General features: G+C 43.4%; 1 protein-coding gene and 1 long non-coding RNA gene across 3 annotated transcripts in view; both read left to right on the top strand.

Moving 5' to 3' along the window:
- Positions 1–3,549, top strand: part of LOC118971550 (uncharacterized) — a 36,837-nt gene extending 33,288 nt beyond the window's left edge. Inside the window, exons 2-3 of the long non-coding RNA XR_005060027.2 lie at positions 2,064–2,182; positions 3,171–3,549. This is a non-coding gene — a long non-coding RNA (uncharacterized lncRNA). The remainder of the gene's footprint in view (positions 1–2,063; positions 2,183–3,170) is intronic.
- Positions 3,550–10,756: 7,207 nt separating this feature from the next.
- The window catches only part of IREB2 (iron responsive element binding protein 2), a 54,895-nt gene continuing 40,663 nt past the window's right edge, over positions 10,757–24,988 (top strand). Inside the window, exons 1-2 of one of the 2 annotated variants that reach the window (XM_073227228.1) lie at positions 10,757–10,917; positions 12,057–12,143. In XM_073227228.1, coding sequence (XP_073083329.1) covers positions 10,899–10,917; positions 12,057–12,143 — 106 coding nt within the window. In that variant the 5' untranslated portion in view covers positions 10,757–10,898. The remainder of the gene's footprint in view (positions 10,918–12,056; positions 12,144–24,988) is intronic. The other variant, XM_073227227.1, reaches the window with a different exon arrangement.

Below are 24,988 nucleotides of genomic sequence, written 5' to 3'. Positions count from 1 at the left end.
CAGTATAAGCCATATCTAAGGTGAAAGTTATCAGGAAAGTTTAATCCATTCTATAAACTTGGTGCTATTCATTAAGAAGCAGATGGGAGCCCCATTAGGACCTGTTTCAAGAGCACACGCTGGCTGAAAACTCTTCCTAAGATGTTTTGAGGCTGAATTGAAGGAACTCCTCAATTTGGGTAATCTGATGCTTCCCACAGGGAACATGAGCTCTCCCAATTCCACGTTCTTTCTTATTCTTTCCAAGGGCTCAGAAGACAGAGTTCTGCCTGAGGAATCACTAGGAAGCTGCATCTCACCCGCCCCCTTCTCTATCTCCAGGCCTCAGCTGCTTCATCTAACAAAGGGGGATAAAAGGCTGTTACATCCTGGAGGCAGGCCATCTCTCTCCTAGGGTTCAGATCTGTGGCTCAAAGGCTTAATGGCGGGCTCACCCCCAATAAGGAAAGATGTCCTGGAACTCAGGAGATGGTCTGCAGAGTGTCTACCCAAAAGGAGTCCTCATCCCTCATGACCTCACAAACTGTACCTGGCAGAGCCATAGCTTACCGGGAGCTAGGGTCTGAAGTCAGCACTTAAAAAGAGACTCCTGTTCAGGCACAATTACCCTTGAAAATATCCAGGGCTGCCTATACATTGCATGTCAATATCTTCTTTCAGTAAGATCAGTATAGCCAGCTTTTCCTCCAGTTTGGAACAGCTGAACACCAGATGTAGTAATGGGCTGGTGTTTGGGGCTGTGTGGTGTGAAAATAGAAAATGTTCAGTGCTCTAGACACACCCAGTGCTGGGAGATAGATGCTCGTATCATGAGAGGCTGAGCTCCATGGAGTGGGGAGGTGGAGGCAAAGCCAAGGCCAGAGGAGAAACAAGGATCCTTGACACCTGGTGCAGGTGGACATGCAGGTGGGTTGCTAAACGTCAAAGGCCAGCAGGTTGAGGGAGGGGCTCCAGAGATCAGGCTGGGGTGGAGCAGTGATGCTGCGAGGTCCCTGGAACCCTGCTCAACCTTCCAGTCCAAACTTGGTCTAGGGGAGATCTGTCAGGAGCAGCTCAAAGACGCCACATGCGTGGAGAGCAAAGTGGTCCTACCACTGTGTGGGAGATTGGGAGGCCTCAGGGAAAACAAGGGTGCTGGACACCGTGCGGGTTTGCATATACCAGGGAAGATGGGGGTGCTGTTCTGGCATGGGAGTCAAATGGGAGGTGGAAGAGCAGGAACAAAAATGCTGAGGTAGGAAGCTCAGCACCTGCTGGATGACGCACAAGAGCCAGGGAGGTGAGACACTGACGAAGATGGAACCAGGTGTCCACAGCCAGACAGACACAAGAGGTGCCAATATCAGCCTAGAGACTTTAGATGTTGCCTTTGTGTGGGAATTGGGGGTTTTGATCAGGAAAGTTATTGTAATCAAAGTCGATGCCTCTGGAAGCCTATCCTGGGCAGTTGGGTTCAGGCAGGTGCCAGTGAGGAGGTCAGGCAGGAACCCAGGCTAGAGACAATCCTTCACCAGATGGGGGTGGTGTGCAGCATAGGAGACAGAGGCAGCCCACTCTGAGTTCAAGGCCTGGGGGCCAAACTTCCACTCCTGTACAGCACAGTGTTGATCCCTAGAGTTTTTTCTTAACGTCAGAACCTAGTCCCACATTTTCAGAGACAGCGCTTCTTGCCTTAACAACACACAAAGGTATTCCAGGTCCTAAAACTAAGAGATACTGTGAGCTTTTGTGACATCTTGCCCAGGAATGGGATGTCTTCCCTAGAGCTGTGGGGCTTTCTGTTGCATGGATTTGGGGCTCCTCAGTGTGTCTGATGAGCTTCTTTTAAAACAGTTTTCCACCATCATTTATTCCAACACAGTAGGCATAACCTTGACCAGGAAAAACCTCTCCAGTTTGAAATTTTAAATCATCAGTAAACTAAAGTTGCAGAGGCAGATTCAACCAGAAATCAGTAGAGGCCCCTGCCTCTAATGTTCTCCCCTTTGGATTCAGAGAGACAAGTTAGGTATTCTCTTTGGGCTTGCCTGCCAGGTGACTTTATTTACACATCCTTTCAACAGATATTTATTGAATGTCTGTCATGTGCCAATTCTGGGCACTGGGGATGTAGCAGTGAACAAAACAATCAACTCCCTGCCCTCATGGAGCCTACATTCCAGTAGAAGACAGACAACAAGTGGTGAGTCACCAGTATAGCATCTTATATCACAGTAAGTATGTGGAGAGCAATAAAGCAGAAAAATATATGTAAGAAGTGCTGAGGTTTGCCACATATATTGAATGCTCAGGAGCCACCTCACTGAGCAAAGGCCAGGAGAAAATGGAGCAAGCCATGTGGATGTCTGGGAGGAGATTCCAGGCAGAGAGACCTGCAGGTGCAAGGTCTGGAGAATGAACTGTGCTTGGTGCTCAAAGCAAAGAGGCCAGTGAGGCTAATGCGGAGTGAGCAGGGGATTGCAGGAGATGAGGTCAGGGAGGAGAGGTAGATTGTGGAGTGCCTTGGAGGTCATGTTAAGGACTTTGACTTTGACTGCAAGTGAGATGGGAGCCAGGGTGGAGTTCTGAGCAAGGACAACTTAAGCTGGCTCCCATTTTTTTTTAAATTTATTTTTTAAAGGTATCATTGATACTACACTCCTATGAAGGTTTCCCAAGAAAAACAACGTGGTTGCTACATTCACCCATATTATCAAGTTCCCCGCTCCCCATACCCTATTGCACTCACTGTCCATCAGTGTAGTAAGATGCTGGCTTCCATTTTAACAGAATCCCTCTGCTTGTGGTTTTGAGACCAGACCAATAATCCAGTGGTGGTTTGGATCAGGGTTTTATATCTTAGCAGCAGGAAAAGACCAGTAGTTAGTAGGAGGAAGGCCCAGGGCGTCTGGGATTTGGGGAGGGAAAGTCAGATCTTAATATTATGAGGTTTAGACGAACAGCCCCCAGAGCAAGAGCTCAGCCTCCAGCCCGACCCGTCCAGTCCAGCCCAGGGCTCTGGAGGCCGCTCGGAGAGGAGCTGCTGCTGCAGTTGGAGTAGATATCAGACCTTGTAGGATGACTGCTTTGAAAGGGCCATGTGGATGTCTTAAGTGTTAATAAAAAAATCAGTTTTTATTGCCAGGCCAGAGGGTACAATTGGGAACTTCACTGTCTTACTGTTCTCTTAGGGTTTCATCAGCCACCGGTGCCAGAGCCGGACACTGCATCCTCCACGCCTGTTTACATGGCTCCCGGGGAAACAGTGACTCATGCCTGCCACCCAGAGGCTGTTCTCCTAATTGCAGCCCACACCGTACCTCCCAGACTTCACTGTATCTTCTGGGCACACACCAAGGACTGAACCTGCTGAGCAGCCCGGAAGAGCCCCCAGAGAACTGAGGGTGAAGGGCTGGTTCTAAGAATGCTTGGCAGCTGGCCTGTCTTCACTGAAGGGTTGTGGTGCGGGGGCCCCCCATCTGGGTTCCTATTCCGGCTCTGTCGTCTGACTAGATAACTCACTATTGAACTTGAGCAAGACACATGCCTGTATAAAAACCCTTAAACTGGGTGGTTTCTCATGTTCCCTTCTTGCTTAAAGAGTTTTTGAAATAGTTTTAAAGATTTTTGAAAAAGTTTTGAAAGTTTTAAAGAGTTTGTGAAATCTCTGCATGAAATGGCGTTTCCACATCACCCCAAATCCCTTTCAGATTCCTGCTTTCCCCAAACATTCCTCCTGGCACCCAGGCACTGCCCCATGCCCTCTGGCCCTGCCTTTCCTCCCAGTGCCCCAGGATTCTGAACCTTTTTCTCTTCTTTTGCTCTCATCAGAACTTCCCTCTCTGGTTCCACCAACTGATGAGTGCTGATGAAGGGTCATTTTCTTCCACATCTCTGAACCTCAACTTTTAAATCTCTACAACAGAGATAATATTTATTTATCTTAAATGTTATTATGCAGATTACAAAAAGTGTATGCAAACCTTCTGGTGCACTATCTGAGGTATTTGATAAACGGCAAACATTATTTTTAAATGGACTCAGCTTAGACATCATTTTATCTTTAAAACCTTTGGTTCCCACCAAGGGTGTTAAATGTTCTTCATCTGTGCTTCAAAGCCCATGGGAATAATAGACCCCTGTGGTGGGCAGAATAATCCCTTCACTCCACAAAGATGCCCATGTCCTAATCCCTGTATCACATGAGTACATGACGTTACATGGCAAGAGGGAATTAAGGCTGCAGATAGAATTAAGGTTGTTGATCATCTCACCTTGATTATCAAGGGATATCCTGGCTATTACCTTGGGGACACTGTCCTGGATTATCTGGATGGCCCAGCGTAATCACAAATCTCCTTAGGAGGAGGAAAGCAGGAGAGGCACAGAGTTAGATGTACGATGGAAGCAGAGGCCCGAGTGATACCAGTGCTGGCTTGGAAGAGAGAAGGCAGCCAGGAGCCAAGAAATAAGACCAGCGTCTAGAAGCTGGAGAAGACAAGAAAACGGGCTTCCCCTAGAACCTCTAGAAAGGCCTACAGCCCTGCTGATGCCTTGATTTGAGCCCAGTGGGACCCATTTCAGACTTCTGATCTCTGGAACTGTAAGATGATAAGATTGTGTTCCTATAAGCCAATAATTTTGTGGTAATTTGATACAGCTACTATTGGAAATTTACACAACCCTCAGATACATTCAATTTGCACAATAATCCATTTAGTTGTCACTATTCCTACTTTACAATTGAGGAAACTGCAGCTTAGAGAAGTTAAGTAAATTGTACAGCAGCTATCAGACCTTTTGATGCAAGTTATAAAAAAAACAATAACAAATTGGCTTAAATTATGAAGGGGATTTGTTGACACACATAACTGAAGAAAAATTACAGAGAAGTCATGGAGAACAGGCAAGGCTTGATCCACAAGCTAAATGGATGGCATCAAGAATGCAGTATTTATTTATTCTCTCTGTTTTCTAACAGCTGTGGCTTTATTCTCAGGTTCCCCAAGGTGGATCCCACAGCTCCAGGTTCACCACAGTGGTGGTAAAAATAGCTCCAACCTTTCCAGATGTCACAACCTTTCTCCCCACAACTTTTAGAGAAGAAAGAAAGTTTCCTTTGTCAGAAAGCCTAGCAAAAGTCTTGTAATTCGTTGCTTCTACTTATGTAAATCCCCAATTCCTGAGCCAAATAGGTACTGAGTCCAATGGTGGACTTGTGAAGGGTGGGTAAGGAAGGGTCGAACTGCCTAAAGGAAAATCAGAGTAGTTGGGGAAGGAGACACAAGAAAGGGTCATCGAATGTCCACAACGCTGGCTGGAAAAGGTCCTGATGACAAAGTTGCTGCGTTCAAATACTACTGCCTCCCAGGAACATTGTTTTCTGGCTCTCTGGATACATTGTCACTGTCTATTTTATTCTCAGTGGTCTATCGGGACTAAGACATAAACCTGGAGCCAACCTAATCTTTGTGTCCCCAGCATCTAGCCTCTGGCCTGGCTGAGATCAGCCATCAGAGAATCTTTTGTTAAATGGGGCTGCTCTTCCCATGCAAGTGAGATTCAGAAAGCTCCTGAAATGGCCCCCGCACCCGCCACCACCTTTCTGTGATTCTGTGAGAGAGCTGCCCCATGTTTCTGAGAAAATAGAAGTTCTTCAGCTGATACAAGAAGAGGCTTGTATGTGAGCCTGTTTGAGTTGGATGTTTCTTGCAGCAAGAAACACACTGATACTCATGTCTTATGGGGTGTTTGAGGGTTTAAATGCGAATGCATGTAAAGTGCTTAAAAAGATTTAATAGGAGTGAGCTATTATTATTTTATTAACACTTAAAATGTCATCATTTATTTATGAGCTCCTCAAGGGCAAGCCCTTTCCCCTTCACTATTCTGGAATGTAACAGATGATACCTCAGTGATCGTTGAACCAAATTAAAGTGTCCAAGGCACCATTTTCTGAGTCTAGTTTCTATCAATTAATTTTAAATTCAAGTCATATTTTCAAATTCACTAGGATAGCTTGCTAAGGACAGAATTTCTGTAGAAAATTTGTTTTGAAAGATGAATCACTTCATAGTTCAAATAACTTACATCAAATTTTCCTATTGTACAAGTTTGGAGATTCTTATATGCGTGATCAGAGTGCATTCATTCATTCACTCATCCATTCATCTATTCATCAAGACTTTTTGGAGCAACTGCCATATACCAAGCCTTGTACTGGGAGATAGGGAGATAGAGTGAAAAGCTGGCTCTTGTATTCAGGGAGGTCACAGCCTAGTGAATGAATAGACAATGAACAAGAATTAACAGTGTAGTGAGCTAAGTGCTCTGAGAGGGAGCCATGGAGAGAGAGCCCACTGTTGGGGTGCTGGGAACAGGTGAGGACAGTGAGGCCTTCATAAAGAGAAGCCTCTACTGTTCCTGGTGAGCATGCAAAGGGTTGAGGTCACATGGAGCTGATTTTCAGGGAAACACAAGCAACATTAGTTCTGTATGGAGGTGCATTAGGTAAAAATGGGACTTGTGTCAAAGAGGTAAGACTGGAGAGTAGGGGAAGATCAGGTCCCAAACAGCTTCAAGTGCTGCATAGGGGAGTTCAGGTTTTACATTGAAGGTGATGGGAGAACTTTGAAAGATTTTAAGCAGACATGGTCAGATTTGCCTTTCCGGTGGAATATCCTGATGGTGTTGTGAAGGGTGTTTGGAGTAGTGGTGAGAAGGTGGGCAGGGAAGACCAAAGCAGGGACACCAATTAGGAAATGACTACTAGGTTGAAGAACTGTATTAAATTATTTTTTTTAGGTCAAAAATGATCCAATGTCATATATTTAATATGGTTCAACCTAATACAATGATCTGTCATCATTGATCAGAACCCAAACAAAGGTAGGAGTGGAGAAGGTGAAGCCAAGAGACATTTAGGAATCCCAGTGTGACAGGACACCATGGTTTCTTTGATGAGCGGGACCAAGGAAAAGGCATATGCCTGAAAGTGGAAATACACAGTCATGGGTTATACAGAATAATTCTTGAACCTAGGAGAGGATTTCCTTCAACCAATTAATTTTACAGCTGAGGCCTGATAGATTCGTTCATTTGGGTATGACAATACAGTGAGTTTGGGCCTAAGCTGGGATTGGAAGCTGGGTCTCCTGACTGTTCTATACTATCTTCACTGCACCTTTGATATCCCAAGAAGGTATTTGTATTAGTTTCCTAGGGCTGCCATAACAAAGTACAGGTGAGCTTTTCAACAATGTGGAGCTTAGTGGTGTTGACCCCTCACACAGTCAAAAGTTTGCACGTAACTTTTGACTCACAAAAAACTTAACTACTAACAGCCTACTGTTGACCAGAAGTCTAACCGATAACAAAAACAGTTGATGAGTACATATTTTGTATGTTATATGTATTATATACTATATTCTTATGATGAAGTAAGCTAGAGAAAAACAATTTTTTTCAAATGGTTGCAAATCTCCAAAAAATTTCCAATATATTTATTGAAAAAATATGTGTATAAGTGGACCCACACAGTTCAAAGCTGCATTGTTCAAGGGTCAACTGTACACCAAACTGGTGGCTTAAACAACAGTAATTTATTTTCTCTCCATTCTGGAGGCCTGAAGTCTGACATTGGTATTGACAGAGTTGGTTTTTTAAGATGTCTGTGAGGAAGAACCCCCTCTGGGCCTCTCCTTCCCTGGATCATCACCCCGACCTCTGCCTTCATTTTGCCTGGCATTTTCCCTGTGCGTGTGCTTGTCTCTTCACATGGCTGCCTTTCCTTTGTGGGCCCACGTTCCTGTTTCCTCTTACAAGGACACCAGTCATTGAATTAGGACCCAGGCTATTCTGGCATGACCTAATCTTAACTAATTACATTCTGCAATGACCCTGTTTCTAAATAAGGTCACATTCTTAGGTATGGGGGTTAGGGCTTCAACATATGAATTTTGGAGGGACACCCTAAGTTGTTTTAACTCATAACTGTTCTTTTGAAATTTTGATTCTGCGCCATTTTGCTGGTAATAGTTCTTTCTCTTCCCTTAGAAATGATAATAGGTATTTGAGGAATAGGGGTCTTCGACTTATTTTACATTTTATCAGTTTCAAGGACAGAGTTCTGCAAGCTTGCATGGATATTCTTAACTACCAGGGGCCAACAGATAGGGATTTCAGTGGGTTTTAAGAGTTTTAATATGTGGTCTGCTCTTATCAGCTAAAAGGAAAACTCCTAATTGCATTCCACTTGACTAGATGGGCAGGACATGTGGCTACTTGTTTTGGGTGTACAATTGTTTCCTTTGATTTCATATGCCAAAAGCTGGCAGCCGACTGTTCTCACCTTACCTGCCAACTAGGCTTAGCAGTGGACTCCAATGTGAGCCACTGAGTGGCAGGTGTTCTTGTTTATCATGGTTTTTATATTTTTAGATATGGCACTTATTTTGGTACTATTGATATAACCAAATAGCTTTCCCTGTGTAGAATTAAAAAATAGATTGCAAGAATATGGCAGCTCTTGGGGCCTAGCTAGTGAGAGGACAGACTGAGACTTAGAAAGGTGTGGGAGCCTCTGTCCCCACCCCTCACAATAAGTGAAACCACGACAAGCCACAAAACTGTGGATACATAAAAGCGTGAGCTCTAGAGTCCTGCAGATTTGGCCTTAAAACCCTGACCTGATTTTAGATTAAGAGATGACTCAGTTGCCAGAAAGGGAACTAAAGGAACTCAGGTGCCTCCTGATGAGATGCACTAAAAAGTACCATGGAATACTACTCAGTAATAAAAAGGAACAAATTTGTGATATAATAATACCCTATTGTCTTATGTTCTGTAAAACCACAGTAAGTAGATACAAGCATCTGACTACATCGTGTCATGTAGTGTAGACATGCTTAGGTGCATACATTTCATAATATTGTTTTCTGATAAATTCATTTTCTTTCTCCTTTATATTAGTTATGGCATTATATATTTTTTTGTTTTGTGTAGGTTACATTATCAATAAATTTCATGCCAGCATAGTAAAGGAGACATTATAAAATGTATGCTTTGAAAAGGGCACCCCCTTTTGACAGAGCAGAGAACCACTGGTCTAATTTCTGGTTGAGGAGAGGTGTGCACAGGATCTTCAGTAAAATACTTTCCTTCCTGATAGAGAGATGTGCTTCGCACCACTTTCCCTCCTGCTTTTGGAAGCTGTAGGACGTGGTGCTCCTGTACAATGCATTCATCTTACAACCAAGAGGCAACAAGTCTGAGGAACAAAAACCAAAATGCTGAGGATCATGGGGCCAAAATAGGGAAGGAGCCCTGAGTCTTTCAAGGTGTGATTGATCTGTTGCACCAATCTTGGAACTGCCTGAAGTGGACTTTGTCACATGAGATAATTATAGGTTATTGTTTAAGCCACTGCTAGCTGGGTAATCTCTTGCATGCAGCTAAAATCATCTAACTGAAATGGGGGAATATAGTAAATGGGCAATTCCAGTCAAGTGTAATAAAGTGCATTAACGTAAGTAGGATGATAGGGAAGCATGTCATCAGGTTCCCAGCCCAAACTGGGGTTTCAGGGAGGTCAGTGAATATTTCCTGTAGGAAATAATGTCTGGACTGGGGCCTGAAGAATGTTAGGGGTTAGCCAGACAGGGCATATCAGACAGAAAATTTGAAATCCCTACCTGAGTGGGTCGCAAGAGAATGGTTAGAAAGGCGAATAGAGCAAATATTTGGGGTTTGCATTGACAGGGCTTGGGTTCATGATCAAAGGAAGATAGTATAGGAGTCAAGGACCATGTGTGGATTTCTTGCACGGGTACCTGGGCCGATGGTGTTGTCATTCATTGATCCAGGAAGTACAAAAGGAATAGTGTGTCTTAAGAGGCATTAGCTCGGTCTTGGAGCCCGTGGTATGTGGAGGCGTCCAACAGGTTCTGGAATATACACCTCTGGGTTTAGGAGATGTGTTTGGGTTACAGGTGGACTGGGGAACATCAGCACCTAAGTAACAACTGAAGCCAAAGGAGAAGGTGAGGCGGGACTGGGAAAATGGGAGTGGGAGGTAGTGCAAGCCAGCCAAACCAGCATTTTTGAGGATGGGCAGAGAAGAGGGGCTTTGGAGACTGAGAGGGCGCACCCTAGGGACAGGAAGGAAAAAAACGAGTCTGATGTTGCAAAAGCCGAAGGGTGTTTCTCAGCAAGCGGAGAGAGCAAGCCGAGTTGGGACTAGACAGTAGCAAGTCTCGCGCCGTCCTCGACCAGAGACGCTCCTGGGGTTAGGGAGGGATAAGGATGGGCGGGGTCGGCTGTCCCCGGGAGATACAGCGGCGGGGCGGTGGCTGCCCCAGGAACCAGGTCCCTGAAAGGGAGACTGCACTGCGGACCGGGCGGATAACTGACTCGGCAGAAGCGCGCCTAATGGGCGCTTGCACAGTCCCCCTGGAGCCGCACGCGCCGCCGGTAACCGGGCTTCACCTTCCGGGGACAGCGTTCAGCTCGCGTTCTTTCCGAGAACTCCAATGCTAACACACCCTCCCATCTCTACCCCGCAGAGGCCCGTGCCGCCGGGCCCTGGGGCCACAGACATGCAACAGGACGCCACCAGGCCGCCGCGAAACCTACACGGCAGGTCCCGGCGGGCCCCGTCTCGCAAGAACAGAGGTGCCTGCGCAAGCGCAGGGAGTCGCGTTCAAGCTAGCTCCGCCCCTTACTTTCTTTGTTTCCACGCCCGAGGGCCTCGCGAGAGTTGGACTGCAAGTCCCGCGAGCGCAGACTTGCGGCTCCGCGGCTCTCGCGGTGCTTGCACGAGACTGCCCCGTCCTCGCGGCCGTGCTTGTCCGTCGCCTCCTCCCTCACCCCGCCGCCTCTTGCCCGCCGCCCCTGCTCGCGGGGTAATATGGTCTCTGGCGATGGACGCCCCAGGTGCAGGTCAGTGTCGGCCGCCGGATGTGTTGCCGCGGGGCCGCACACCGACCGGCGCCCCCGGGCCTCGCCCCCCAGCCCGGCCCCTGGTGTTCCTCCCGGCTTTTCGTGGCCCAGGCCGGGAGGCCCCCGTCGTTCCCTCCCGCCCCGTCAGGGACGTGGCGCGGCCGGGGTCCCCTCGCGGGTCTGTCCGGCGGCCTGTCCTGAGGCCCGCGCCGCCTGATCCTCCGGCCTCAGGGAGCCGCGCGGGGCGGCCAGGCCGAGGGCCGGACCGCGGGTTCGCGCCCACCCACTGCGGCGCGGAGCCGCCTCCCTGCGTACGAGGAGGAAAAGCACCCTGTTCGCAGAGTGGGCCCGGCTCGTCTCGTCTCACCTCGGCCCGAGGTCCAGATAACGTTGAGGGCCCTTCCCACTCTCCGCAGAGTCTGCACGGAGCACCCGACGGCCCTTTCCCCTCGGGGCTGCCTCCCCACCGCTTCCCTAAGAGCGTTAAGGGCTGGGGCGCATTGCACCGGACGCTCAGGACTTCGCTTTGAAGTTCTGCCTCAGCTTTTGCAAAACCAGAAAAATGTGGGGTTTTAGGGGCACTTGGCTAATTTACCCAGATGTTTGGCTTGGTTTGGTTTTGATTTTTAACATGTTGAATACTCTGAAAAAATATTTCAGTTAAGCAAAAATTGGCCCTTCTAAATTGTGGCATTCTCAAATTGTTCTATCTGTACTTCGGTAATACTCAGGACATGTCTTTCCAAAACATGCCTCTACCTTATTTAAATCATTCCTGTTGTCCCTGTCCAAGTTCTTTGTTAGCACATTTCAGGAGTTGCTTTGCCAGTTTTTATTTGATAAGACTCGTAATTTAGAGCTATACTGTCCCATACAGTGGACCCTACCCTCATGTAACTATTTACATTTAAATTAATTAAAATTAAATAAAAATTTAAAATTCCGTTTCTCTGTTGTCATAGCCACATTTCAAGTGCTCAGTAGCCAGTTGTGGCTAATGGCCACCTTACTAGGCATGCAAATACAGAACATTTCCACATGGCAGAAAATTCTGTTGGGTAAAGCAGGTTTCCAGGTATTTTCACTTGGAATAAGGTACTTTGTAGCTGTGTTTAATGAAAGTGTATTTTCTTTTTCAGGATACGCCTTTGAGTACCTTATTGAAACATTAAATGACAGTTCACATAAGTTCTTCAATGTTCATAGACTTGGAGGCACCAAGTATGGTAATGTTGCTTATAATTTCTTGGGTTTGTTTAGTTTTTAATAATAATAATGCATTTGTCAAGCCGAGCTGAAGAAATTTTAAATTTGTTCCCACCATATAGTAACAGGTACATTTATGCATATCTTTAATATTTTAAAAACTCCTTGGGACAACTTTTGTTTGAGGAAGGTGTAAGCCCATATCTTAACTCCTCACTGAAAAGTCTTAGGTTAATTTAGCAAAGATATTCTTCTCCGAAGAATGCAATTTAAAAACCAGAACCTAACTGGCGATATTCTATAGCTATTAGATGTATATTTTAATTTTTAAGTGAGCAGTGCCTCTAGTTCTTTATTCACCATCATTTGAAGAGGATCCTCAAAAGAGCCCACTGACTTGAGTTATTCTGCAGTTCTGGGCATGGTTTGTCCTGGCCTGTGCACCAGCACTTGTGGCAGACCTTTGTAGATACAGGTCAGGGTCAAACTCTTCACTGAGGTCTCAGAAGCAAGGACTTAGCTGAAACCAGGGTTTTGGATGGAAGTTTAGACTTTATTGACAGTTGACTTCTGCGAGAAAACTATATGAAAAGATAAATTCCAAAAATAGTGCCATCAGTTTTGGTGGAAGTTCTTCTTTCATCTTGGTCTTAATTTTTTCCCCTTGCGTTTAGTTTAATTAAGATTGCTTTTGTGGCCTTTTTTTTTTTTTGTAGATTTTGATAGATTTAAGTATTTTAGACTGCCGCTAACAGTATTTTCTCATACATTGTGAGAAGATTTATTTTGGAGACAATCCCTGACTTAGAATTGGGTTGCCATTTAGAAATAATTCACCAATAAAGAGTAATATCCTTTACCTTGCACAGTTAGCTGCAGAGATTTGTATTGAGAGGTTGGTTGTTTTCTTAGTGCTGTATATCTTTCATTCACGTTTATTTAGTCTCTTCGCTGTTGATACGTTTGTATTAATTTTGAAAAGGGAATAGCTATATTGATTATATGCAAGACAAATCTTTTATTTCCCTTTGCTTTTTCCGAATATCTAGTGATTCTGCCCTGGAAGTTTCTTAACCCACTTTTTATAGCTTTTAAAGTAAAAACATATGTGAGGGGGTTTTTTAGATTGAGTGATAAATTCTTTCTGTGGTTAGTTTGTGGAAATGTGCATACTTAAAGATCGCCTCTATTTCCCAAATGCAGTAAGCCAGCAAGAAACTATCAAAAACAGCTAAAATGCATTGGAAGAGAATGAGTAATACAGAAGCTAAGTTACCTCTGGAAAATAAGCCATCACAGGCATCTATACATAACTGAGTTCCAGATTATCAGAATTTTTATAACCATAATAAGTACAATAGAACATCTATAAACATAAATGCCTTCAAAAGAGGAATTTGTTTTATATTTCTATGGGGGAAAATCCTGTTTTTTTTTTTTCCATAAGAGTGGTTATGAGAGGCTTATTAGTAATTACTTAATTTCTTTAAGAGAGAATAAAATTGGAAAGAATTGACTATGAAAGAAAGAAGCAACTTGGGTAGAAGGCCATTTTGCTTGGTTATCATGAGGACAAAAAGTCCTTGTTACATTTTTGGAAGGACCAGGTGGGATGGATTCCCAGACAGGTGCTTAGGAGACATTGCTTTGGTGGTCACCGAGCTCAGGACTGCGGTCTTTTCTGCTCCCATCCCACTTTCTGATGCCTGCCAGGCTGAGAACTACAGCTTAGTAGCTATTAATGAAGGGAATGTGTTCTGTCCCTCTTATGTGGTAGGGAAGGAAAGTAGCCTAGAGTTACTCTTCTAACTCTCTCCTCCCTGTATCAGGAATGCCTGCAGCTGCAAGGAGCTGAAAACCTATGATACAGTGACTAACAAATAGGGGTTTGTTTTTCTCACATAACAAGTCTAGATGTGGATGTCTTGGACTGTATGGCACCAGTGTCAGCAAAGGACAGAGGCTTCTCCTATTTTTGTTTTGCTTGCTTGCTTTTGGTTGCAAATAGCTGCTATACCTCTAGGCATTATGTCTGTGTTCTAGGCAGCTGGAAGTGCAAAACTGGAAGAGAAACCCTCACTGGGGACTTTTGCCTGTATCTCCTTGGCCAAAATGTCATTGGCCCCTCTGAGCTTCAAGGAGGCCCAAATACCAAGTATTTGGCTTTCTAATTTTTACAGTAGAGAAATGCAAAGGGGAAGTGGTTGAAGTGGTTGGCAGTGGGTAGTGTTTGAACCAGCCTGGCCTGTCCGCCTCACTAATGACACCTTCCTTCATTAAGTCTGTCTTCAGATAGAATACAACAGAAATTTTTTGATTTCTGCTTTTTTGCTGCCAGTTATCTTTTTGCTTTTGAAGCTTATGCACATGTTATCTTTTTGGAAGTGGACACATTGTGGCATTGATTACATTTTGATCTTACATTTCACTTGTGGGAGATTGCCCTTTTAGTCTGACCCTCCAGTGCACTGACTACCACCTTAGAAATTTTGAATGACTTTCTTAAAGTAGATCTCTTAATTTGAAAATATGTTTATTTCCAAGGACGGGAGAAGTTACTGTTGCCTGGAATAATCAGACTGCCTTCTGAAGGAACTGGGACTTGAATTACTGTTAAACAGAGGGATCATAGAGAACAGTCACCACTTGGGAAATCAGAATGAACAGAAAACATAATGGAAACAAACAGAAGTGTTGAGTGGTGGAGGACAGGGCACCTGTCTGTAGGGAAGCTTGTCTGAGAGAGTAGCCGTATAGGCAGCAGGGCCTGCGGCTGTTGCAACCCCAGACCCCTCATTTATCTAAGGTTATTTCATTCACTCCTTTTTCCTTCCTAACTGCTTGCCTTTTTCACCACAGTATTGCCCAGTCCTACAGTAAAGCTAGGACTTGTTTTTCTAAATTCTACCTCTGAAAAAAAAGCTGTATTTAATTTTTGGGGGGAGTTTTACTGTTTCTAAGAAATTAGGTTGGGGTTGAGAATCACAAACAGACAAGAACATGACAGGCAGTGCAGAATCTCATTTTTAGCATATGTGTACACATATGTATTTAAATATGCTGCTTTTAACAAAATTACAGTATAGTTTTATAGCTCTTTTAACTTAATATTTGTCATGGATATCTTTCCATGTCATTGAATACAAGTTTCGCTTGCTGTCTGAATATATATTTGGTTTCTGAGTCAGGGAACTCATGCTCCCTGACTCAGAAAAGAATATCCAAGCATTTCTACAGTTTCTAAAGGCTACCGGTATTGCCTGTTTGAATGCATCTGTGGATTGGTTAGTTGATCTTTGAGTATTGAAGTTACCAACTTTCCCTTGTTTATAAATAAAGCTGCTATGTGTGTATACTATTTACATTTTGGTGCAACCTTGTCATCATACACAATTATTGGATTGAAAGTGTGCTGTTCCGTTCATCCCCACTACACACTTCCCTTGTTTACTATATACTATCTGTTCCAGTCTTCACCCTTACCCTTGAATATAAGGAAGAAAAACGTACTTAACTCAGCACTCAAGTAAAAAAGATGCAGTTTCCACACATCCAAAGAGAAAGCAAGAAAGCACAGTGAGGCCACATGGGAACCAGAATTTCTAGTCAGAGGCTGTTGTTTTTGTCATTTGAAGTTTGCCCAGTCTCTTTATCCTTTTTTTTTTTTTAAGTATCTGCTCTGCAGTCTTCTGTTGCTAAGCCCACTTTACTTAATCATTTTGTGTGATGCCATTCTTCGTACGTCACGATTGGCTTACCCGCCAGTGAAGACTACCTCTAGATGACTTTTTCACCTATTTTAGCCTAGTTTGACTGGGCTTGTCAGGTGTCTCTTACTGGTCCAGTTGTCATGCTGGAAGGAACACGAGTCTATGTTTTCTAATCTTGTTTCTTCCATGAATTCTGGAAGGGTCTGTGAGTTGGGTAAGCAACAGAACAGTGTGCTTGTGATGTTTATACGTAGTACATAACTTTCTAATTACCTTTACCTGGCATGATTCTAGTGCTCCATTACAGTAATGCCCTCACCAACTCTGCATTTTGTCCAAGGTCTGTTGGTTTTAACTCTACTTTTGCTGACAGTTTGTGTTCAGTATTAGGCTTTTTGGTAGATCACTAGCTCAGGTGAAGAAAGATTTATTCTAAGGATACAACTCCTAGGTCAGTGAAATGGAATAGTCTCAAGAAAATGGGTAGTGGGCTGGAATTGAGAAAGCTGTTTATTTGTTCTCTTGGGGCTTCCGATTTCTGCTCTCTCCATTCTTTGCTCTCTCTACTTCATTGCAGGCAAGCCTCCTCCGCCTACTAACTTTGTTCATGACTGCAAATGGCAACTTCAGTCCCTAGGTTAGTTTTTAACACCTTTCTTGTTCAATCTGTTTCCTGACTGCAAATTCCTGAGAGAGGAATGTAATTGTCCTAGTGTTTTTTTTCTCAGCAGGCCTGCTGAGGGATTGGCTCTTGCTTCAGTGCTATAGCCAGGGAGGTAATGGGACACTGAGGACTGTCCATTCCACGGGTAGCCGGTTGGACAGGCACCATGAGGTCTATCTGTTAAGTCAGCAGATGGTACCAGCTAACCTGCTTACCAGGAGTGAAGGGTCTCTGCACTTTCATCTGCACTTTCATCAATAACATACATTGTTTTTCTTGTTTTCTCTACCTTTGTCAGTGAGTAAAAAAAAAAATTTGAAGCAGGAATCTGTTTTCTCTCTTTTGGCTGTTTTAGACTCTTGCCATACATACATAAAGGGTTAGAATTCTTCATTGGAAATAGATCCCATCCAACCTGGTGCAGCAGTCTCCCTCCTTATCTGCGGTTTCGCTTTCCATGGTTTCCAGTTACCTGTGGTCCGGAAGCAGATGATCCTCCCGACACATCAGCAGAGGGTCAGAGGCAGCCCAGTGCCACATCATATGCCCCATCCTCCCCTCCATCTCAACATGTAGGTGTTTCATCATCTCACATCACAGGAAGGGTGAGGACAGAACAATAAGCTATTTTGAGAAAGAGAAATACCACTTTCACATAACTTTCATTACAGTCTATTGTAATTGCTCTATTTTATTGTTGATCTGTTCTGAGCCTAATTTATACATTAAGCCTTATTGTAAGCATGTAGGACTAGGAAAAAACATAGTATATATAGGGTTCAGTACTATCCACGTTTTCGGGCACCCAGGGGGTCTTAGAACCTATCCCCTGAGGATAAGGGGGAGCTACTGTATTGACCAGAGACAGAAATAAAACCTTGACTCCAATCAGACTTAATACTGTCACAGATCTGCTAGGGTTACAGGTCCTTCTAGAACAGTTTCTTGATCTTTTCTCCAGGCTACTGGCCTTGAACAGGGTTTTTAGGTTTACCTTATAGCTAAATTAGCAGTTTCTTGCCCAGTCCCCTGCCCTCTTTCTCGATCTGGACTCCACAGCTGCCCTCCTTGGGGCTTTAGGCAAGCCTGGAATGTTTCTTCCTTCCTTCAGTCTGGTGTATTTTTCTGTCCTCCTCAGTTTATCTAAAACCTGTTTAGTAGCGAGTTGTCAATACTGATATCCTTTATGGATGATTTCTTCATCTATTGTGTAAACCTGGTATTTTCACTTTTTCAGAAGGACAAAACCCTTCTTACATTACCTATTTGTCCTTACTGCATTGCTTTGCGGTATGTAGGAAAGTTGGTTTTATACAGATGAGGAAAATGAGGCTAAAAATCTAGGTAATTTGCCTAAGGTAATGTATCATTAAAGCGAGGAAGTTGGATCTTAGACTCCTATCTTCTGATTTCAGACCAGTGCTTTTCCTTCCTTAATACCATTGTTTTCCAGCTTAATGGTGGCAGTAATAAAAGTGCTACTGTTTATTTATTATGTACTGTATCTCTTCTGTAAGATAAGTTCTGTTATTACCCACTTGGCTGAGGTTCTGCTACTAAGTACCATTACCTGGTAAGTGGTAGAGGAGAAACTTCAACAAAAATCTGTGACTGTGATGCTTGTCAAACTGCTGCACAGAGGGCTGCGAGCTCACGCTTACAAAGACATAAAGGTCGGAACTGTGGCAGATGGGGAGTACAGGCCCTACCCAGGTGCTACTCACTTCCAACAGAAGTGTGAGGTTAGTTCTGTGAAATTCTCTGATATGTGTATTAAGAAGCTAGAAATTTGGAATTCCATGTGAGTAATTTCTGGTTTTTCAATGTTAGCTATTAAATTTAAAAATGTGAAAACTGCAGAGCAAACAAAACATGTCGGTAGGTCAGCAGTTTGTGACCTCTGGCCTGAAAGGTGTGCTGCGTTGCCTAATCTTATTAGCAGCCATTTCGTCTTGAATGTAGGATCTGCAGTCCTGGAAGCTTGGACATGCCTTTCATCAGCTGCCTCCCATGTGACATAGCAGACCTCAACATCTTTTTTCAGAGCCTGAACTGCCTGTTGAATCTTATAATTGAGCAAAAGAATATCTATTGTTAGCAGCTCATTCCAGAAGTGTGATAACACAGATTATTGTACTTTTTCAGTGTATGTTACCAGCTTGTCCTGGTTCCCACATGTATTTTTGGTTACCTGTCCTTAGAGGATTAGCTTTCTGGATTCATAGAATTCTAGAAATTCTAGAAGAGGCAGAATTAACCTAGTCCAGTTTTCTACTTGGTGTGTGAATCTCCCAACAGCCTTGTTTAATTCATCAGCTAAAATTTATTGAGCACTCACATGTTTCTGGCAAATGAAAGACGGCTAAGATAGCATCTTTGTGCTAGAGAAAGCACAGTTTAGCAACAGGGACATAAATGGCAAAGATGAAAGTGCAGTGCTTTAGTATTGTAGCTATCTCAGTCTCATCAGGGTAGAACAGGGAAATTTAATATAAATAATTATTGACCGTACTAACTTTTTGTACATATGTAATTTGACTAACTGAAATGTAAGGAAACTTGGTATGGTATTGTAGGGCCGATGTAGAATGCTCAAGAAGGACAGACTGGGAAGGGCCTCAGACCTTATGCATAAGGTGGGGTCCAGCCCGCTCTGTATCGGAGAAGTTGGCTTGTGTGCCAGGCAGGCGCAGGTCTGGAGTGGCTGGGCAGGTGCTGGGGGGCTGGCGGCTGGTGGTGTGGAACAGGTGCCTTTCAGTGGTGATGGCAGAGGTGGGTCTGTGCATTGTTTATATGCTGTGTGTGATAGGAAGTGTCCACGCTTGGAAGCCTTACTTCTCAAAGCCCTTCATTGAGAGTGATGAGCAGATACTGGCAGGACTAGAGAGTAAACAGACTGGTTAACGTCATTCATTTCTGAGAAATTGTCTGCCAGATACCTGCTTTTGAGTAACCATAGTTTGTGAGTTCTTTCAAGTGAAAACGATGTTCTTTGGGAAAAGTAGATAGGTTAGTTTGTAGTACAATCACACAAGCGTTTTCCTCAACCAACCATTGAACTTTGATTTTGACTGGAAATACTTTCCATTTTTGTCATGCAGAATATTAAAACTTGACCTCAGCAGTTAAAATTTAATAAAATTAACACTTTTTTTCTTCATCAAAGACATTCTTAGGTGAAACTGGTATTTTGTGTGAAAATGAACAATATGAGTCCAAGTTCAGCTTGGTGCCACTGCCTTGAGTCCTGTCAAGGAACCAGCAGTTTTATTTTCCATTGCTTTTGAACCATCTGTGCATGTGACAGGATGGTGAAAACAGCAAGTAATGTCTTAGTTGACCTTGAATAATTCTTAAAACAGTTTCTGGGTCCCCCCAGGAATCCAGGGACCACACTTTGAAAGCCACTGGAATGGGGCAGGTGTGGAGGTGGAAAGATGAAGTAGAGAATCTGGGTGAGAGAGAGAGAGAAAGTGGTGGCTTGGACTGATTTAGTGGTCGTGGTGAAAGAAGTAGGCAAGGTGTCAAGGGCGATGCCTACATGTTTTCGGCGTAAGCATGGGTGGATGGTGGTGGTACAGCCTGAGCTAGCAAACCCGAGGAGGTGGGAAACTGGGGCAGGGGCAGAGGGGAATCAGTTTTCCTAGTGAGTTTGGGAACATAACAGTGTTTAAGTAGAGGTGTTCATGAGGCAGTTGGACAGATGGTTCTGGAGCTCAGAAGACACACGTGAAGTGCAAAACAATATTTTGGAATTATTAGTGTATAGATAGACAGTTGAAGCCATAGGAGTAATTAAAACTCCTGAAGGTAGATAGTATGGAGTGAGAAAAGAAGTGAGCCTAGATATGAAGTCTGGGAAACTTCTACATTTAAAGAGCAGGCAAAGGAGTAGAGGTGAGCCAGGAAATAGGGCTACTGGAAAGTGTTAAGAACTGGAGAGGACCTAAAGTTGTACTTTCCTTGCAAGTTAACACGTTAGCCTAACAGAGCGTCTGTGAGGTGCCAGCAGAAGACAGGAGTCTCTTGAATCAGAGACATGGATAGTTTATTACCTGTAGCAAAGCAGCCTCCTTGTTACCCAACTTTGTCCTGGTTTCCCAAGCTCCATTTTGTATAGGGTGAGGTTGAAGAGGACCAGGTAAGACCTGCACAGACTGGTTGTGTTACAGAAAAGGACTCTGACTTAGGGAGCCCAAGTCTTTTATAATGGGCAGTAAGCATGCCTGCCCTTGGCTCTAGGAGGAGACCCTCTCTTTATTTTCCAAAGCTATTTAATGTATGAACATTGTTTAAAAAATAATCTGGAACAAACGCAGTCATTGTCTTTACTTGCAAGTCATATAGAAATGTGAGATGGGAGACATGGAAAATTCTCTTCCAACAACCTTGTAGAAAGAAAACTGGAGGGTGGTGTCATGAAAACCAGTATAAAAAGACTGTTTCAAGATGGAGGAAGTGGCTAGCCCCATTGGATATTGCTGAGAGGACATTGGAACTTTACCTAGAGCTCTTTCATTGCTGTTTGAAGGACAGAAATCAAATTGATGTGTGCTAAAGAGTGAATGGACATGTAGAAAAATGGACATTGGGAATATAGGTGACTTTTGAAAAAAACTTGGTTGAGAATTTGAAGGAAGCAGTACTTGGAAGCTGTGCATGCGAGTAGTATATAAGGAGAGGGAGAGGAGAGCCCAGGGCTAGAGGCTGTTGAAATGCTGATGGGAAGAATCCAGTTGGAGGGGAGATGGCAGAAGAGAGAAGATGATTGATGACTCGTGGTTCCTAAAATGTCTTATCAGTGGGGATGGGATGCAGAGTTCCTATGGAGAAGCTGGCACTTAGGAGGAGGAGGTCCTCAGCTGCCTTAACTGGGGAAAGGACGAATCCAGAGGCAGCTGTGTTTATGAATATAGCAGGAGAATGTGGAAGTAGGAACTGTTAGGAAGAGGGGCCAGGTTCTCTAGGAGGTAAATAGACAGTAGATTTTTAAGATTAGATGAAGGTGTGAATTAATTGTGGAGTATGGGAAAACAACCGATGAGAGAACAAAGTAAGAGTTCCTGGTGAGGATAGAGGTGGTAATCGTGTATTTCTCTTGATCCCAGTTTCTCTGGTTGATGGTTTAGGGAATTTTCTTCCCCTTTTTCCTTGACATATCACCACCATTAAAATGAACAGTTTCACACCCACTAGATGGGTATTATATAAAAGACAGGCAGTAACAAATGTTGAGGAGGAAGTGAAGAAATGAAGAAAAGAGACCCTCAGACTTCACTGGTGGGAATGTGAAATGGTGCGGCCACTTTGGGAAACATTTTGGCAGTTTCTTAAACCATTAAGCATAAATTTACCATAATGCCAGCAGTTCCATTCTTAAGAATCTACCCAAAAGAAATAAAAACGTTTATCCGTACAAAGGTTTGCAAATGAATGATCTTAGCAGCATTATTAATAATAGCTGAAAATTGGAAGCAACCTAGATGTCCTTCAAAGGGTGAGTGGATTGTCAAAATTTAGTTTATACAATGTAATACAATAGATTCAGCAGTAAACAGAAATTAAGTATAGATACATGCTACAACAAATAAACCTCAGACACATGCTCAGAGACTTTAATGTATGATTCCATTTTTATGAAATGTCCAGAAAAGACAAAGCTATAGAGATACAGGGTAGATTAGTGGTTTCCTGAGGTCGGAGAAGACAGGGCAGGGAATAGCGGTAAATGCACATGAGGGATCTAATGAGTGAGGGAAATGTTCTAAAAGTGATTCCAGGTGCTGATTGAACAACTTGGTAAATGTACTAAAAAAGTCACTGAATTGTATACTTGGAAAGGGTAGATTTTATGATATGCAAGATGTGCCTCAGTAAAGTTATTTTTTAAAAAGAGAACAGTTCTTAGGAAAGTGGTACGAAGTTCAACTGGAACAGAAATAGGCTGGCGTTTTGTTGGACAGATAGGATAGAAAAACAAAGGGCCAATTAGGTGTGGGATTTGGGGAAATGAGAGATTTAATCACATAGAATTGAAAAATGCATTAAGTAAAGGAAAGTGCCGAGCAAGAGGGTGCTGACGGGTAAGGCGGAAAGTAAAGTCCTTGGGGTGAGAGTGGCTGTCAGAGAGGTTTGGGAGTTTAGGGAACTTTTGAGATGGTGTAGTTGGATCATGGAGAATAGGGGAGAAGAGAAGGACTGAGGTCCTTTGTGAACTTTGTACCTGTTCCAAAGTAGGGGTAAGGGAGTTCACAAGACTGAAAAGCAGACTGGAACAGTGGCGTCCCTTTTCCACCCTGCCAGCTTACTCTCTGCTGTTAGGCGTCTGGAATATCTGCCTGTAGATCCAGTTTATGGATTAGGTGAGATAAAGTAGGTAATATCTGCTCCTGTGAGGAGTATCTACATGCCTTACAGGTTCTAAATAACTGTAGATGTTATTAGAAAAATTGAAGAAGAGGAGTTTATTACTGCATAACAAACGAAAAGCTTTGTGGCCAGAAGTAAGAGTGAACATTTATGGTATGTAGTTTTTGTGGGTCCAAAATTGGAGAACAGCTTAGTTCAATAGTTGTGGCTCATGGTCTCTCGTGAGGTTACAGCCAGGCATTAGTTAGCTGGGTCTGCGTCATCTGAAGGCCTGTAGCTGGAGGGTCTGCTAAGGCTCACGTGGCTGACCAGGTGGTGCCCGCCGTTGACACCAAGGTCTCAATTCTTTTCCATGGGAGCCTCCCTCAGCACTGCTTGATGGTCCTCATACAGGCTGCTGGCTACCCAGAATGACCCCAGAGAGGAAGGCTGTGCTGAAATACTTGTGTAGTGGAGCCTTAGACGTCATACGCTCGTCTCTGCCATTCTCTATGGGTCACACAGACGGCCGAGCATCGGTATGGATGACAGGAGAGCATGGATGCCAAGAGGCGAGGACTGCTGGTGTCACCTCAGGTTGGCTACCACAGAGAGAAGAAATAAATTGCTTTTTTTTGAGGGGAGGGTATTTATTTATTTGCATCTTCCTTGCAGTAACCTCTATTAGTTATGAATTTATACAAATATGCAACCTAGTGCTTCTTAATGACAAAATATCCTGTTAACATTTGTGATTCATCATTTTTCTGACAGCACCTCATTTGATAATTGCTTTGTAATATTTAATTTTCCAATGATAGAGTTAAAAACCAGTAAGACCACTAAGATATAACCAAAACAGTAGCCCTCTGCCCTACCCTGAATTTCTGCTTTGCAGAGAATGCTGTTTTTAATTCTCTGGACTATTTCTTTTGCTCACTTCCTTCACATTAAAGTAGCCTTGCATGTATATCTGTTTCTTGATTTTTCACTTTTAGACTACCAACTTTCTACTGTGGCACATGAGATTTTGGCATGTCTGCTGTCCCACTATGTCCCGTATGCCTCTTCCTAGGATAGTCATCACAGTTGGATTAAATCAGGATTGAGTGTTTATATTATTATGGCTGTAAATATTTTCTGCAAGTCCATGAAGCAAATGCTGTTTGCATCTCCTTTTTCTTACAACTTTGTGTTTTTTCCTGGAATTAATGACCATCTCTTCTTGTTTGCTTTGTTTTCTGTGTCCTTATCAATAAATCATGTCCAAACTCTTCAGCAGAAGTAAACTCCCAGCACAATCAGGTAAAAATCTGCTACTTAGTGTCCCTTCTCTTGGCAGCATCCCACCTGGGCTCCATCTTTTGCTGTCCTTGAGACTGAGTATGCTGTGCTGGGTTCCAAGAGCCCCTGCTGTTTCCTGTGTTAGAGATTCTCCTAGATTTCATGATTTTATGTTCTCCATTTACGTTATTGTTGCACAGAACATACCCTGTCCTCCAGTAGCTTCCTAAGAAGAGTGCCTGGAAAGTAGGGTTTTGAGACCTTGCAGGATTAACTGAGATCGCCTGTGAAAAAATCTCTAGGTTGGAAAGCAATTTAGAAGGCATTATTTCATTGCTTCTGTTTTCTCATGCTCTGCTGAAGAAATCCCAGTCCATCCCAGTTCCTAGTAGTGGCCTCTGATTGCCTGTTCTCTGGGTGGACATTCAGTTTGGCCTTCTCTGTTCTGCTTAGTCCACTGCCAGTCATCCATGCTCAGTTCTGCAGTTTTCTTAGCCTCGCTTTTCCCTGTCTCTGATATTATGGGTCTAACTTTTATTTCTTTACTATTATTTTAGTGGGTTTCAGGAAGTAGTAGGGATAATTGTTCGTGTTTATTTTACCATATTTACTAGAATATGTGATGAAGTGCTATGAAGAAACTTTAAACAAAAAATATTCATAAGATGGATTTACAAGAAAAATTAACCAGATACAAAGCTAATTTTGTGTATTTCCTTTTGTGATCTTTTCCTTCTTATTTCCAAAAGTTATATTTAGAAAATTTCCCACCTCTAATTCTTCTTGGTTTTGGGGACTTCATTATCGTTATGATTGAGATAAGGTTGGAAACTAATTATTTTGTTCAGTACCTAGTATT

This window comes from Manis javanica, chromosome 18 (genome assembly GCF_040802235.1).
Source record: "Manis javanica isolate MJ-LG chromosome 18, MJ_LKY, whole genome shotgun sequence".
In the NCBI taxonomy this organism is placed as follows: Eukaryota; Metazoa; Chordata; class Mammalia; order Pholidota; family Manidae; genus Manis; species Manis javanica.
This window is presented reverse-complemented; position numbering and strand designations above follow the sequence as displayed.